Here is a 14,883-nt window from a genome sequence, read left to right as displayed (position 1 = left end):
GATAACTAAGCTATTATTTTACATAGGAATGTATTTGAGAAATCATTTTAAATGATGTTTTCTGTATGTTTATATTCCACAAAGAAACTCCTTCAGGAAGAAAAAATAAGGCGGCAAAGTCAGATTGAAGATATTAATACGGCAATTAGTAAATTAAAAGAGAATGTTACCTCCATCAAAGTGAGTACCATTCCGTACTCTTTGTTTTTAGAAATAATTGTAAACAATTTGTTTGCTCCTTGTTTTGGTTATGTTTGAATCTGTTCTTCATCTAGGACACAACGTTCCAGGTGAGGTCTGACATTGATAAGCACTTTGGTGATCTGATCAACTGTATTAAAGAATCGCAGAGCATCGCAACAAACATTATTGAGAGTGAGGAGGCTGTTGCCTTGGCCCAAGCTGACAGCATCCAGAGCTGGCTAAACCAGAGGTGCAGTGGACTGAGCCGCAAAAGCGATGAGATAGACCGACTGCTGAAATCTGACAATATCCAGCTCTTAAAGGTAAGCCCCTGCTCCTTGACTCATAGAATCCCTACAGTGCAGAAGGAGACCATTTGACCCATCGAGTCTGCACCGACCACAATCCCACCCAGGCCACACCTCCTCAATCCCACCTATTTTCCCTGCCAGTCCTCTTGACACAAAGGGTCAATTTAGCATGGCCTAACCTACGCACCTTTGGACTGTGGGAGGAAACCGGAGCACCCGGAGGAAACCCACGCAGACACAGGGAGGACATGCAGACTCCACACACACACACACACACACACACACACACACTGACCTGAGGCCAGAATCAAACCCAGGTCCCTGGCGCTGTGAGGCAACAGTGCCAACCACTGTGCCACCATTCTGCTGAAGCTCTGTCACATCGGTGCCTTTGCAACTCTTGAGGTGTAATGATACTTAGAGCTTGGGGTTCATGTTTAAATCGAGGAAGTCCATTTTGTCTGCTCAGAAGACCAGAGAATTAAATTAAATTATCATTATTGCATTTCGAACATTTAACATTTTCCAGTTCTGATAAAAAGTCATCAACCTGCAACATTAAACTCTGCGTTTCTGTTCCGATAGGCTCTGCTTGAGCAGCTGGGCTTTTGCTACTTTTATTTCAGATTCTCAGTGTCTGCAGCATTTTGCTTTCATTTATCGGAAGAAGTCTTGCCTTGTTCACACACTGCAGTGGAGCAGTGGCATTTTCGTACAGTGTCACTGAGCATCTCATCAGGTACTGAGCATCTCATCAGGTAGAGCGCAGAGTATTTTGTTGAAGTGAAGAGAGAGATCTGGGTGTGCAAATCCACACACCCTTAAAAGTGGCAGCGCAGAAAAGGTGGTGAAGAAAGTATATGGCGTGCTTGCCTTCGTTGGACAGAGCATCAAGTATAAAAGTTGACAGATTATGTTATGTAAAATGTTGGGTGGGCCACATTTGGAATACTGTGTCCAATTCTGGCCACCGCACTACCGGAAGGATGTGTTGGCTTTGGAAGGAGTACAGAAAAGGTTTACCAGGATGTTGCCTGGTAACATCCCGGTAAACCTGGTATTTGCTGTGAGGAGAGATTGAATAAACTGGGATTGTTCTCCCTGGAAAGACAGAGGGTGAGGGGTGACCTGACAGAAGTTTATAAAATTATTGATAAGAAGAACAGTTGGAAGCTTTTTTTCCAGGCCAGAAACGACAATCACAAAGGGGGCACAAGTTCAGGGTAAGGGGGGAAAGATTTAGTGGAGATGTGCATGGGAGGTTTTTTTACACAGAGGGTGCTGGGGGCCTGGAATGCACTGTCAGGTGAGGTGGTTGAAGCAGATATGTTAGCGACTTAACTGGATAGGCACAGGAACAGGTGGAAAATAAAGGAATATGAGCAATTGGTCTAGATAGGATGGGTGCAGCCTTAGTGGGCCAAAGGGCCTGTTCCTGTACTGTATTGTTTTTTGTTCTTTGGAGCTTGGCGTCTAGCTGCTGCAGGTGTTGCCGATTGCCCGTGAATCCTTGGATGGACCTGTTATTCCAGATGCTGAACTATCTGAAAATACCTCTCCACCCTTATCCAGAGCTCCTCCCTGACCGTAAAGACACAAACATCTGCAGAAAATGTCGTGGCCCTTAAAGTGCAAAAACTGCCTTTGCAGTTGTCTAGAGCAGTATTTTTCACATTTTTTTTTCTCAGCAACCCACTTTTACAAAATTGCCGTTCCTCGCAATCCATATCGTGTGGGAGGTAGAATGAGATGTGGCCGAGAATCGGGATGGGCGTGTCTCGCAGAACAACATTCTTTGTTGGCCTCGGGTGAGATCTTACGAGCCTCGGACGGGGGAAGGCGGTAAAATTCCGCCAATGATCTTTCCACTTTGTACTAACAGTGTTTTAAATGTTAGGGCGTCTGTTTTAGATCCATTTTCCAATTTATTCAGGCCATATTCTGGCACAAAGGAAATTGGTGTCAGTATTTTGCAATGCCTCTCCTTAATCTATACATTCAAAATAAAGGTGTGAAATCTGACAGTGCACTAATTTACTGAACATTAGCCATCCACAGAAAATTGATTGCCGTTTATTTGTGACAGGTTTCTTGTTTACAATGCACCTTTGGAATGCAGAACTTACCGGATCAATGTACTGTTTTTAGGTGGAAATTTAATAGGGCAATCACCAATTATCTCTATCTGTTATTTACTATCCCATCAATAGACCTCCCTGGTAGGTGCGATATGTCACATCAATAACTCCATTTTGCTGCATCCATTGAAGTCTATGGTGTCGATTATCCTATCACACACACAGCTGTAATCACAGCTCAGTGGTTTTCCTGTTCTTCAGACATCATCTCATCTTGAAATGAGTTGAACAGCGAAATACTTTTGTGCACACAGGAAAAGTACTGAGTTGGATTGTGAGGTAATGACAACACTCTTCAAGCTCTGAAGTTATAGCCTGCCTTTACAGTGGGAAATTGGAGACTCATAAAGCACTGACCAGGCAATCTGCAGCACTGCTGCTACAAGTCATAATCTAAATGGGATTTTACTGTACATTTTAAAACACTCCTTTCTCCCAATTTTTACCCTGTCCTTTTATGAAGTGTATGTATTTAAATTATATCAGGCAACGCTGAGCTTTTCCTCCACATCAAAAGTCCTCATGCTGGCAATGCCGTTGTCTAAGAGGTCCTCATTGTCACATCGCTTTTGACAAAATCTGCGTTATAAACGCAACATCCCTGTCTTTTTTTTAAACAGGGTCACAGAACATCTTGCGTTTTCTTTTTAACAGGATCAGTTTATAGAGCAGCAAGAGTTTACCCGGCAACTCATTTTCAGCATCCCACCTATGGGTCGCAACCCCCACTCTGAAAAGGCCTGATCTAGAGCTTGTGTTCACATTGACTCATCGATGCAAAGTCCGCATTCTGTTTGTGTTACTGGTAGAGAGGATCTGAGAGCGAAGGAAGATATCATTCACAGAGGGACACGCCGAAACCTCTGGAAACAGCAGAGTTTCACTTGGTATTGAACCAGCAATGTAGCGGAAACATCACGTGGTTTCTTGGTGTTGTGAACAAGGTGTTTTGTATGAATTACTGAGCGATTACTGTTACAATGTTCTGTTTCGTAGGAATTTCATTCTCTGGAAGAGATGGAGACAGATCAGGTATTACCCACATTGGATACAGACATTGATAAGCAGCTTTCCAGTTTAAAGAACATTGTTGCTGAGATGACTAAAAATATTATGCAGCAGCTGCACGAGGTTCACACGGAGAAGCTACCCGCAATCAAAGAAAATGGTTTGCATTTTCTTGTTTTTGTTCTAATTTTTCTTCCTGTTCACCCCCTCCTGCCCTGGAGGGGTGGCCTCTCACTGGTTTCCTTGGATGCCATTTGCTCGCTGGTTTAAAGTTTATTCATTAGTGTCACAAGTAGGCTTACGTTAACACTGCAATGAAGTTACTGTGAAAATCTGGTCGCCATACTCCAGCGCCTGTTCGGGTACATTGAGGGAGAATTTAGCATGGCCAATGCATCTAACCAGCACGTCTTTCGGAATGTGGGAGGAAACCGGAGAATCTGGAGGAAACCCACACAGACATGGGGAGAATGTGCAGAATCTATGCGCACAGTGACCCAAGCTGGGAATCGAACCCAGGTCCCTGGCGCTGTGAGACAGCAGTGCTAACAACTGTCCTGCCACCATGCCGGTGTGGGTGGCCATTCTTCTACCTGAGGTTTGTTGCTGAGTGCTGATAGACTGGGCAGCTGTGAAAGAGATTGTAATCGAACTCGATCCTGATCGCAGTGACGCCATACACAAACACTCTCGCGCACTCTCCCTAACAGCACGGTGAGTGTATTAACACCACGTGGACTGCATGATTCCCACCTGAAGGGCAATTAACAATAGGTAATAAATGCTGACCTTACCAGAGATGCTCACATTGAAAGAACACATTTAAAAAATATAACAGGGACCATATTCATGAGGATTCCTCTTTAGCAATCAGGACTTGCTCCTTACTATTCCCTTACCCGGGGGTGCTGAGTCTAATTCTATTCCCTATTTCCCCTTCCCCTTTCTCAGCAGCCTTGCCTGACGTCAGTAACTCAGCAAAGACTCAGATCTTGTTACTCAAAATGATCCCTGACTAATTAACGGAATACTCATTATGTTAAACTGCCATTTTGAAATTTGTAACACATCCAGAAAGTGGGAAAGTACAGTGATGAAGTTTTGTGCTGTAAATATCTCAATGCTAAACATTGCAACATCCTTTAACTTTGGAAAACCGCCTTTCATTTTTAAACCAAGGCCTGTGCAAATTCACTTGGGGTCCTTGTGCATGAGTCGCAAAAACCCAGCTTGCAGGTGCAGCAGGTGGTCAGGAAGGCGAATGGGATGCTGGCCTTCAAAGCGAGGGGGATTGAATATAAAAGTAGGGAGGTCTTGCTGCGGCTGTATAGGGCATTGGTGAGGCCGCAGCTGGAGTACTGTGTGCAGTTTTGGGCACCGTACTTACGCAAGGATATTTTGGTTTTGGAGGGAGTGCAGAGGAGGTTTACTAGGCTGATACCGGAGTTGAGGGGGTTGAGCTATGAGGAGAGGCTGAATAAACTAGGCTTGTACTCGTTAGAGTTTAGAAGAATGAGGGGAGATCTCATTGAGACGTATAAGATGATGAATGGGATGGATAGGATAGAGGTGGAGAGACTCTTCCCACTCAGAAAGGATAGTAGGACTAGGGGGCACAGCCTCAAGATAAAGGGGGGGCGGTTTAGAACGGAGTTGAGGAAGAACTTCTTCACTCAAAGGGTGGTGAATCTCTGGAATTCTCTGCCCGTTGAAGTGGTGGAGGCTACCTCGCTAAGTATTTTTAAGACGCGGGTTGATGGGTTTTTGATAAGAGAGGGGATTAACGGTTATGGGGAGAGGGCGGGAATGTGGAACTGAGCCACGACAGATCAGCCATGATCTTATTGAATGACGGGGCAGGCTCGAAGGGCTAGATGGCCTACTCCTGCTCCTATTTCTTATGTTCTTATCACACAACAATCCAAAGTCCAAAGATGTGTGGGTTAGGTTGATTGGCCGTCCTAAGAAATTGCCCCTTAGTGTCCAGGGATGAGTAGGTTAGAGGGATTAGTGGGTATAAGATGTAGGGATATGGGGCTAGGGCTAGGGCCTGGTTGGGATTGTGGTCAGTGCAGACTCGATGGGCCGAAGGGTCCCTTTCTGCACTGTAGGGTTCTATGATTCTAACAATGCTATGGTGAGGTGGTGGTGTAGTGGTATTGTCATTGGACTATTAATTCAGAGACCCAGATAATGCTCAGGGGACCTGGGTTCAAATCCTGGTAGTGAAATTTAAACTTGATTTAAAAAAAATCTGGAATTGGAAATATAATGATGACCATGAACCCGTACTAGTAAGATCCCTATCTGGTTCACCAACGTGCCTTAGGGAAGGAAATCTGCCATCCAGACATTTGGCCTACATTGTAACTCTGGGTCCCCAGAGCATTACCCTGAGTCTCTGGATTAATAGTCCAGTGACGATACCACTACATCACTGTCTCTCCATGGCATTATTGAGTGATGAATTTGTATAGACTTTGGTTTAAAAATGAAATTCAGTTTTCTACCCACAGCAATGTGGTTGACTCTTAAATGAGCCATGCAGTTCAAGGGATGGGTAATAAATGCTGGTCAAACCAGCGATGTCTACATCCAATAAATAAAAGCAAATACACATTGCATGTGCCTTGGCATAGGTTACTGTTTATTCTCTTTGTTGATCTGATGCTAACCTATTTCACAAAACATTTTGTACTTCTGTGTTCTACTCCAGATTTATGTTTAGTGAACACCGTGCAATTTGTGAAAATGGATGTTGACTAGTTTGAGAGTCCTGACATTAGTTATAACTCTGAGCTGATTCATAGCAATTGGAAACACCCGTGCTTCTGTGTTTAACAAGAGATTTTCTTTTACTATTTGGCTTCCTTTAAGGTTGTTTCACAATTTTTTTTTGCTCTAATATATTTCAGGTCCCTGGGCTAATAGTCAACATCCCAGACTGCCTCAGTCATCCAGTTCAACACCTGCGGCATCTCAACAAAAGTGTAAGGACGGTTTTTTTATGAAAAATATTTCTCAGCTCGGCTCGGTTACTCCTGCTACAGAGTTACTAGCATCATTTCAAGCCCCATTGCAAGATGTCAACATTGGTTGACACTATGGTGCAGTACTGAAGGAGTGCTGTGTTGTTGGAAGTGCCATTCTTTCAGTGACACTGAAACCGAAGTCCATGTGGCTGCTCGGATATGAAAGATCCCATGGCGCTATCTGATGGTGGGCACAGAATTCTCTGATCTCCTGTGCTCCTGCTGAAAGCAGCAATACCAATTTGATTTGATCTATTATTGTCACTTGTATTAGGATACAATGAAAAATATTGTTTCCTGCCTGCTATAGAGACAAAGCATACAGTTCATAGAGTACATGGGGCAGAAGGAAAGGAGAGATTGCAGAATGTAGTATTACACTCCTAGCTAGGGTGTAGAGAAAGATCAACTTAATGCAAGATAGGTCCATTGGCAAGTCTGATGGCAGCAGGGAAGAAGCTGTTCTTCAGTTGATCAGTACATGTCCTCAGACTCTTGTATCTTTTTCCCGATGGAACGAGGTGGAAGAGAGAATGTCCGGGGTGCGTGGAGTCCTTGATTATGCTGGCTGCTTTTCTGAGGCAGCGAGAAGTGTAGATGGAGTCTATCTGAAGCAGATGTGCAGTTTGCAGGACCTGCTGCAAATTGTTTGCAGTTCTTACCCATGTTGCATAGATGAAAGTAGCATTTTACAGCACAAGGAGTGGCCATTCTGTCCAAATGATCAATGCTGGCCTTTATGCAGCAATCTCACCTCCTCCCATCCTCCTTAACTAACCCTTTCAACAGGTCTTTCCAACCCTTTCCCTCTCCAGTCATTACTCTGACTGCACTTTAGATTCATCTACATAATTATTAAAAATATAACTTTTGAAATTCTAACAGGATTTGACAGGGTAGATTCAGAAAGAATGTTCCCAGTGGTGGCAGAGTCCAGAAGTACGGGTCATGGTTTGAGGATGAGGGGTAAACCTTTTAGAACTAAGGTGAGGAGAAATTTCTTCACCCAGCGAGTAGTGAATGTGTGGAATTCACTACCACAGAATGTAGTTGAGGCCAAAATGTTAATTGATTTCAAGAAGAAATTAGATCTAGCTTTTGGGACTAAAGAGATCAAAGAATTCGGGATGAAGGGTTGGCGATCCGAATATTGGATTTGATGATCAGCCATGATCAAAATGAATGGCTAAGCAGGCCCGAAGGGCCGAATGGCCTTCTCCTGCTTCTAGTTTCTGTGAATAATAGGCCCAGTCCTGGTTGGCAAGAGAAAAGGAGAATGTTCAAGCACTGCAAAAAGCCTGATTCTTGTTTTAAACAACTAGAAAAAAGGATTTGCATTTATTTACTGCCTTTCATGACCTCTGATCATTGTCATAGCACTTCACAGCCACTAAAATGCATTACTGTTGTGATGTAGGAAACGGTGGTAATTTGTGCACAGCAAGCTCCCACAAGCCAGACTGTGAGATTGACCAGAGAATCTCTTTTCCTTGTGATACTGGTTCAGGGGTAAATGTTGTCCCGGACACTGGAGATAAACACCTGCCCTGGTTTGAAATGGTGCTGTGGGATCTTTTATGTCCCCCCCCTGCCCTCCCCCCGACAGAGTGGATGGGGCCTCCGTTTAACGTTTCGATCCGAAAGACAGCTAAAGTTTAACCCCGCTCCTCCAGTACTGCGTTGGAGTGTCAGCTTTTCACAACAATTTGAGTTTTTGGTGTAGAAGTTTGTTTTATTTAGTGTAGAAAGATATCCCAAGATGAGTAACAGAGGCTTTGAGCCTGAGAGAGGACTGTGAAATATGGGCTCTCTGCTCAAATGATCAGGGGGTGGGGGCAGAATTTCAGAAGCTCCCCTTTAGACATGAGCTGGAATCACAGAATCCCTACAGTGCAGAAGGAGGCCATTCAACCCATCGATTCTGCACTGACCACAATCCCACCCAGGCCCTATCCCCATAACCCCATTCATTTACTCACTGACACTAATGGGCAATTTACCGTGGCCAATCCAACTAACCCTCATGTCTTTGACTGAGGGAAGAAACCGGAGCACCCGGAGGAAACGCACACAGACATGGGAAGAATGTGCAAACTCCACACAGATAGTGATCCAAGCCGGGGATTGAACCAGCTCCCTGATGTTGTGAGGTGGCAGTGCTAACCACTGTGGAAATCATGAGTGAAAGGGAAGAAATCAGAAGGATGTGAGGACGAGAGGGTCATTGAGCCCTGTATTCCTCCTAGCCCAGCAAAATATCCTTTTTCAAAAAGAATATTATTTTAGGTTTTCTTAAGTGGAATGGCCTGCAGTTGGATGTCCTGGTAGGGGCTGGGTCTGGAACCAGGTGGCATAATTTAAAAATTAGGCATCTCCCATTCAAGACTGATATGAGGAGAATTTTCTTTTTTCTGTCAGTGGGCCTGTAGTGTTTGTAATTCTCTTCTAGAGAAAGCAGTGGGGCTGAGTCATTGAATATATTCAGGGCAGAGTTAGATGGATTTTTGACCCCTGACCCTCAGGAGAGACAAGGATCTCAGAGTGACAGAGAGGAAAGCAGAGTTAAGGTCACAATCAGATCAGCCGTGATCTTATTGAGCAGTGCAGGGGCTTGAGGGGCTTTTCTAATTCTTGTGGTCCGCTGTTTAAAGATTTATTTATTTGTCACAAGGAGGCTTACATTAACACTTCAATGAAGTTGTTACGTACATTCCCCAAGTTGCCCCATTTTGGCCCCTTTTTGTGTACACTGAGTGAGAATTTAGCATGGCCAATGTGCATAACCAGCACATCTTTGGACAGTGGGAGGAAAATGGAACACCCACAGGAAACCCACGCAGACACAGGGGGAACATGCAAACTCAACACAGACAGTGACCCAAGCTGGGAATCGAACCCGGGTCCCTGGAGTTGTGAAGCAGTAGTGCTAAACACAGTGCTACTGTGCCACCTAAGCTGTTGTACACCTGATATGCATGGGAAGACATGAGTGATTCCATTCAGAATACTGTTGTGGCTCCTCCATTAACATATTATTGGAGACTTCTGCCTAAAGCAAGTGAAGGCCTCAATATAAGTGATGAAAGCAGTGTCAGGAATGAGAATGGGCAAAACAGTGGAGTACTTAGTGTTTTTAGTTTATTTATTAGTGTCACAAGTAGGTTTACATTAACACTGCAATGAAGTTACTGTGAAAGTCCTCTGGTTGCCACACTCCAGCACCTACTCAGGTGCACTGAGAGGGAATTTAGCATGACCAATGCACCTAACCAGCACATCTTTCCGACTCTGGGGGAAACCAGAGTACCCGGAGGAAACCCACGCAGACACGGGGAGAACATGCAGGCTCCACACAGACAATGACCCAAGTTGGGAATTGAACCCGGGTTCCTGGCGCTGTGAGGCAGCAGAGCTAGCTACTGTGCCGCCCTGTCTTTTTGTTGAATGTTGCCCAGCGACTGAAAGAATAATCAGAGGCACACAAGATAGTATTTGGTACCACAAGGAAAAACCAGAATATTTCATTCAATTGAATTGTCAGAGGGCAAGAAGAGACCTGGTTCATTTGTTAAAATTTTAAGACTGATTTTTTTTAAAAAATTCTTTATACTGAGATCAAAATGTACCATTGACTTTCAGATAGAATCAAATGGGGGCGGGGGGACAAAACTTGGGGATCACATAAGAAATAATTGATGCTGCTGAGATTTTCTAATCGGATGAATAAAGATGGACAGAACAGCCTCGCTCATACACTGCTTTTGTGGTCAAATGTACACAGTGTGTATCAGATACAGCTTCCGTTTGGAAGGCAGTAGTAAAAAGGGAGATTTTCTGCACATCATTCAGAGCAGGAATAGGGTTAAGGATGGAATTTTCCAGCTGCCTGCCATGGTGTCACTTCTGGTGCTGGCGGGACTGGAAACTCTCGCTGGCATTTTGCATGGCTCATCTGTTCTGCTGCGGTCGAATGGGAGCCTGGAAAGACCAGAAGATCCCACCAGCGGGAAGGGCTGGAAAATCCCACCCAAAGTTTCAGTTCATGGGTATCTTGTGCCTGCCCATTGAATCATAGAATCCCTACAGTGCAGAAGGAGGCCATTTGGCCTATTGAGCCTGCACTGACCGCAATCCCAGCCAGGCCCTATCCCCATAACACCACATATTTACCCTGCTAGCCTCTCTGACTGTAAGGGTTAATTTAACATGGCCAATCCACCTAATCTGCACATCTTTGGACTGTGGGAGGAAACCGGAGAACCCGGAGGAAACCCATGCAGACACGAGAGGAATGTGCAAACTCCACACAGACAGTAACCTGAAGCTGGAATTGAACCTGGGTCCCTGACACTGTGATACAGCAGTGCTAGCCACGGTGCCATCCCGAAGAGCTCAAGGAGAGAATTTTGTGGGATACATTGAGTATATTTAATGGAAAGGTGAATGGTTCTGATACTTCATGCTTCATCAAACAAAAATCTGGTGGCAGCTTCACATTTGACTTGTTTTGTGTTCCAGTTGATTTCCAGTCCTTATCATCGACTGGCTTCTGTGCTGCTCCTCAGCCGTTAACACCATCTCTGCCTCGGGGCTTCTGGCCCATTCCGGCTCCTCCAATAACCGGTAAGCAATGTGTAATCATTAGATGGATGATGTTGAATATAATGACACACAGCCCCCACGAAGCATTGATTCAGCCTTCATTGTCTCTCTATGACATGAAGGAAGCATGGTGCACAGTGGTTAGCACTGCTGCCTCACAGCATCAGGGACCCGGGTTTGATTCCTGGCTTGGGTCGCTGTCTGTGGGAAGTCTGCACATTCTCCCCGTGTCTGTGTGGGTTTCCTCCAGGTGCTCCGGTTTCCTCTCACAGTCCAAAAGACGTGCTGGTTAGGTGCATTGGCCATGCTAAATTCTTCCTCTGTGTGTCCGAACAGCTGCTGGAGTGTGGCAACTAGGGGATTTTCACAGTAATTTCATTGCAGTGTTAATGTAAGCTCACTTCTGACACTGATAAATCAACTTTTTAAAAAAAAAAATCAGTCGCACAATAAGGACTTTCTAGCTGTTTAATGTTCACTATAACATTGTCACAGATGTCCTGTGTCAGCCAAAAGATCTCAGGGTATTTTCTCCCATCCTCCTCTGTGCTGTTGGGGGCAGTGTTCCGTCACTGTGTCGGACGGGGGAGGGCTCGTCTATTGCTCCTCCTCCTCCACCTCCCCCCCCCCCTCTCTTCTGCAAGTCTGGACTCTAAAACCAGTCTTCTTCAGTTGGGAATCTTCTTCCCCTCTACTCTTGCTCCAGCCCTCAGCCACTCTTCTGCTGCCTCTCCTTCCCTCACCGTCCCCACTGTCTGTTCTCACCTTGTCAAGTCCCTGCTGTTTGTCACCAGGGACGAGTTCCTGCTTTCAGCCATTGCTGAAGTCCTGGGACATCATCAGCAGCTCCATGCACCAACCAACTTCTGCCACTAGATGGTGCCTGACCACCCTGAAACCAGCGAATGGGTGTAATTTAATTGACATTCATATTGTATTGCCTTTTTATATTAAGTTTACTTTGGTTTTATGAATGTAGGCATTTAGGAACGTATGGTACTTTCAGCTTGTAATGTTTTAATGTTTCTTTTTTGAGAACTATGGCCAGAATTCTCTGACTATGTCCATGGCTGGGATTTTTCAGACCCGCTGCTGTGAATGGAGGTCTGGCTGAACTTCAAATTCTCCATTCTCACTGGTGGTGGGGCACACGACATTACAGAATTCCAGCTTACAGCTATGGGCATGGTGCACAGTGGTTAGCACAGCTGTTTCATAGTGCCAGGAACCCGAGTTCAATTCTCAGCTTGGGCCACTGTCTGTGCAGGGTCTGCACATTCTCCCCGTGTCTGCATGGGTTTCCTCTGAGTGCTGCAGTTTCCTCCCACAGTCTGAAAGACGTGCTGGGTTAGATGCATTGGCCGTGCTAAATTCTCCCTCAGCGTAACCAAACAGGCGCTGGAGAGTGGTAACTAGGGGATTTTCATAGTAACTACATTGCAGTGTTAATGTAAGCCTACTTGTAACATGAATAAACTTTAAATTGATTGGATTGTGATTGTAGTGGAAATATCTGGGCTGGAATTCTTCGGCCGTTCACGCTGGCGGGATCTTCTGTTCCCACTGACAGCGCACCCCCATCGTGGGTTTCCCAGCAACGTAGGGTGGAATCAATGAGAAACCCCATTGACGGCAGTGGGACTGGAAGATCTGATGGGCTGCCTCCTGCTGCTGAGATGCAGGTGGCTGGGATGCTAGAGAATCCCAACCAGGATCCACTTAAAGAACATCTCCGGACTGCAACTACAACATTAAGTGAGGAATTATTGTAGATAAAAGGTGAGATGTTGGTGTAGCGGTAACGTCCCTGGACTTAATCCAGTCATCTGGGGGTGTGGGTTCAAATCGCACTGTAGCAACTGAATTAAAACTTAATTAATAAATGTAGTTAACTAAAAGCAGTATAGAATTGAAAGTTATGTTCATGCTCACTGTTACATAGACTATCACTGATTGTAGAAAAATCCCATCTGGTTCATTAAGAGGCAGCACGGTGGCACAGTGGTTAGCACTGCTGCCTCACAGCATCAGGGACCCGGGTCCAACTCCCACCTTGGGTCACCGTCTGTGCAGAGTCAGCGCTTTCTCCCCGTGTCCGCATGCGTTTTCTCCTTATGCTCCCACAGTCCAAAAGATGTGCTGGTTAGGTGCTTTGGCCATGCTAAATCCTCCACCTCGTATCCGAACAGGTGCCGAATGTGGTAACTAGGGGATTTTTCGCAGTAACTTTATTGTGGTCTTTATTGTGTGACATGTTTAAATATCCCTGTGAGGGGAAAAGGTGGGAATGCTACGTTGGAGCATTGTGTTAGAATGACTATCAAAAATTAGATCTCTAGTCACAAAAATCTGGGCATCCCCCGCTGTAAAGTGCAGCTGTGAACAGGAGAAGCAAGGCCCCTCTCTCCAATCAATCGAATTGAAGAATCCACACATGAAACAACTAGGGTGTATGAAGCAGGAAATATGATTTTGTTTTAAATCATAGATAGAAAGTGAAATAAAGATTAGGGAACGTAATTGGATTAATGGGAGAGACAGGTAGAACAAGCAAAAATAAAGTTTTCTTAAAAGAAATTCTGAGAATGAGACTCCACAATTGTAAAATGAATTTTTCAGAGTCAGAGAGGTTGTTTTCAGTAATTATCACTTATCTCGCCACTAAAAACTCTCAGACACCTGAGTGCACCGGCCCTCCTTTTCTCTGCTGTCTTTAATGAGCAGCCTATAGGCAGGGTTATGCCATTGCATTTTTAAAAATTCATTTATTGGTTATTGGCATCGCTGGCTGGCCAGCATTTATTGCCCATTCCCAGTTGCCCTTGGAGGGCAGTTGATCGTCAACTGCATTGCTGCAGCTCTGGAGTCACATGTAAGCCAGACCACATAAGGACAGCAGATTTCCTTCCCTAAAGGACATTGGTGAACCAGATCACTTTTTCTGACAATTGACAATCATTTCACGATCATCAATAATTTCTTAATTCCAGATATATTTTTAAAAAATTAAATTCAAATTCCACCATTTGTTGTAGTGGGATTCGAAGCCGGGTCCCCAGCTGAGTTTCTGGATTAATAGTCTAGTGATAATACCGCTAGGCCATTGCCTCCTCTATCAGTGCTGAATCTACCGGTGAGGACTGCTTATGAGAATAGCTCACCCTGTGGACCGACAGGCCACCTCAGACAATAGCTTCCAAATTTCCACACTTAACTGCACGTGGGAGAATTTGCCATCGTTGGGCTCACCAGCCACCCTTGGGCGGCACAATGGTTAGCACTGCTGCCTCACAGCGCCAGGAACCCTGGTTCGATACCCGGCTTGGGTCACTGTCTGTCCGTGCGGATGTCTGTGTGGATTTCCTCCCGCAGTGCGAAAGACGTGCTGGTTAGGTGCATTGACCATGATAAATTCTCCCTCAGTGTACCCGAACAGGCCCGCTGGAGTGTGACGATTAGGGGATTTTCACAGTAACTTCATTGCAGTGTTAATGTCTGCCTACTTGTAACACGAAGAAATAAACTTAAAAACTTTAAACCATTATGTAAATACGTCATGAATTAATTGGAATCTACATCATGCCTTAATTGATTTTTTTTCCTGAACAT

The 14,883-nt window shown here is 44.9% G+C and overlaps 1 protein-coding gene across 2 annotated transcripts in view; it reads left to right on the top strand.

The window, feature by feature from the left end:
- Nucleotides 1-14,883, top strand: part of LOC145356364 (E3 ubiquitin/ISG15 ligase TRIM25-like) — a 31,515-nt gene that overhangs the window by 5,570 nt on the left and 11,062 nt on the right. The window contains exons 2-6 of one of the 2 annotated variants that reach the window (XM_080209030.1): nt 85-180; nt 276-506; nt 3,629-3,800; nt 6,556-6,630; nt 11,191-11,295. In XM_080209030.1, coding sequence (XP_080065156.1) covers nt 85-180; nt 276-506; nt 3,629-3,800; nt 6,556-6,630; nt 11,191-11,295 — 679 coding nt within the window. The remainder of the gene's footprint in view (nt 1-84; nt 181-275; nt 507-3,628; nt 3,801-6,555; nt 6,631-11,190; nt 11,296-14,883) is intronic. The other variant, XM_080209031.1, reaches the window with a different exon arrangement.

The sequence above is a fragment of the Carcharhinus amblyrhynchos genome, chromosome 21 (genome assembly GCF_965287045.1).
Source record: "Carcharhinus amblyrhynchos chromosome 21, sCarAmb.v2.hapA, whole genome shotgun sequence".
In the NCBI taxonomy this organism is placed as follows: domain Eukaryota; kingdom Metazoa; phylum Chordata; class Chondrichthyes; order Carcharhiniformes; family Carcharhinidae; genus Carcharhinus; species Carcharhinus amblyrhynchos.
Note: the sequence above shows the minus strand (reverse complement) of the source record. Positions and strands in the feature narration are given on the sequence as shown.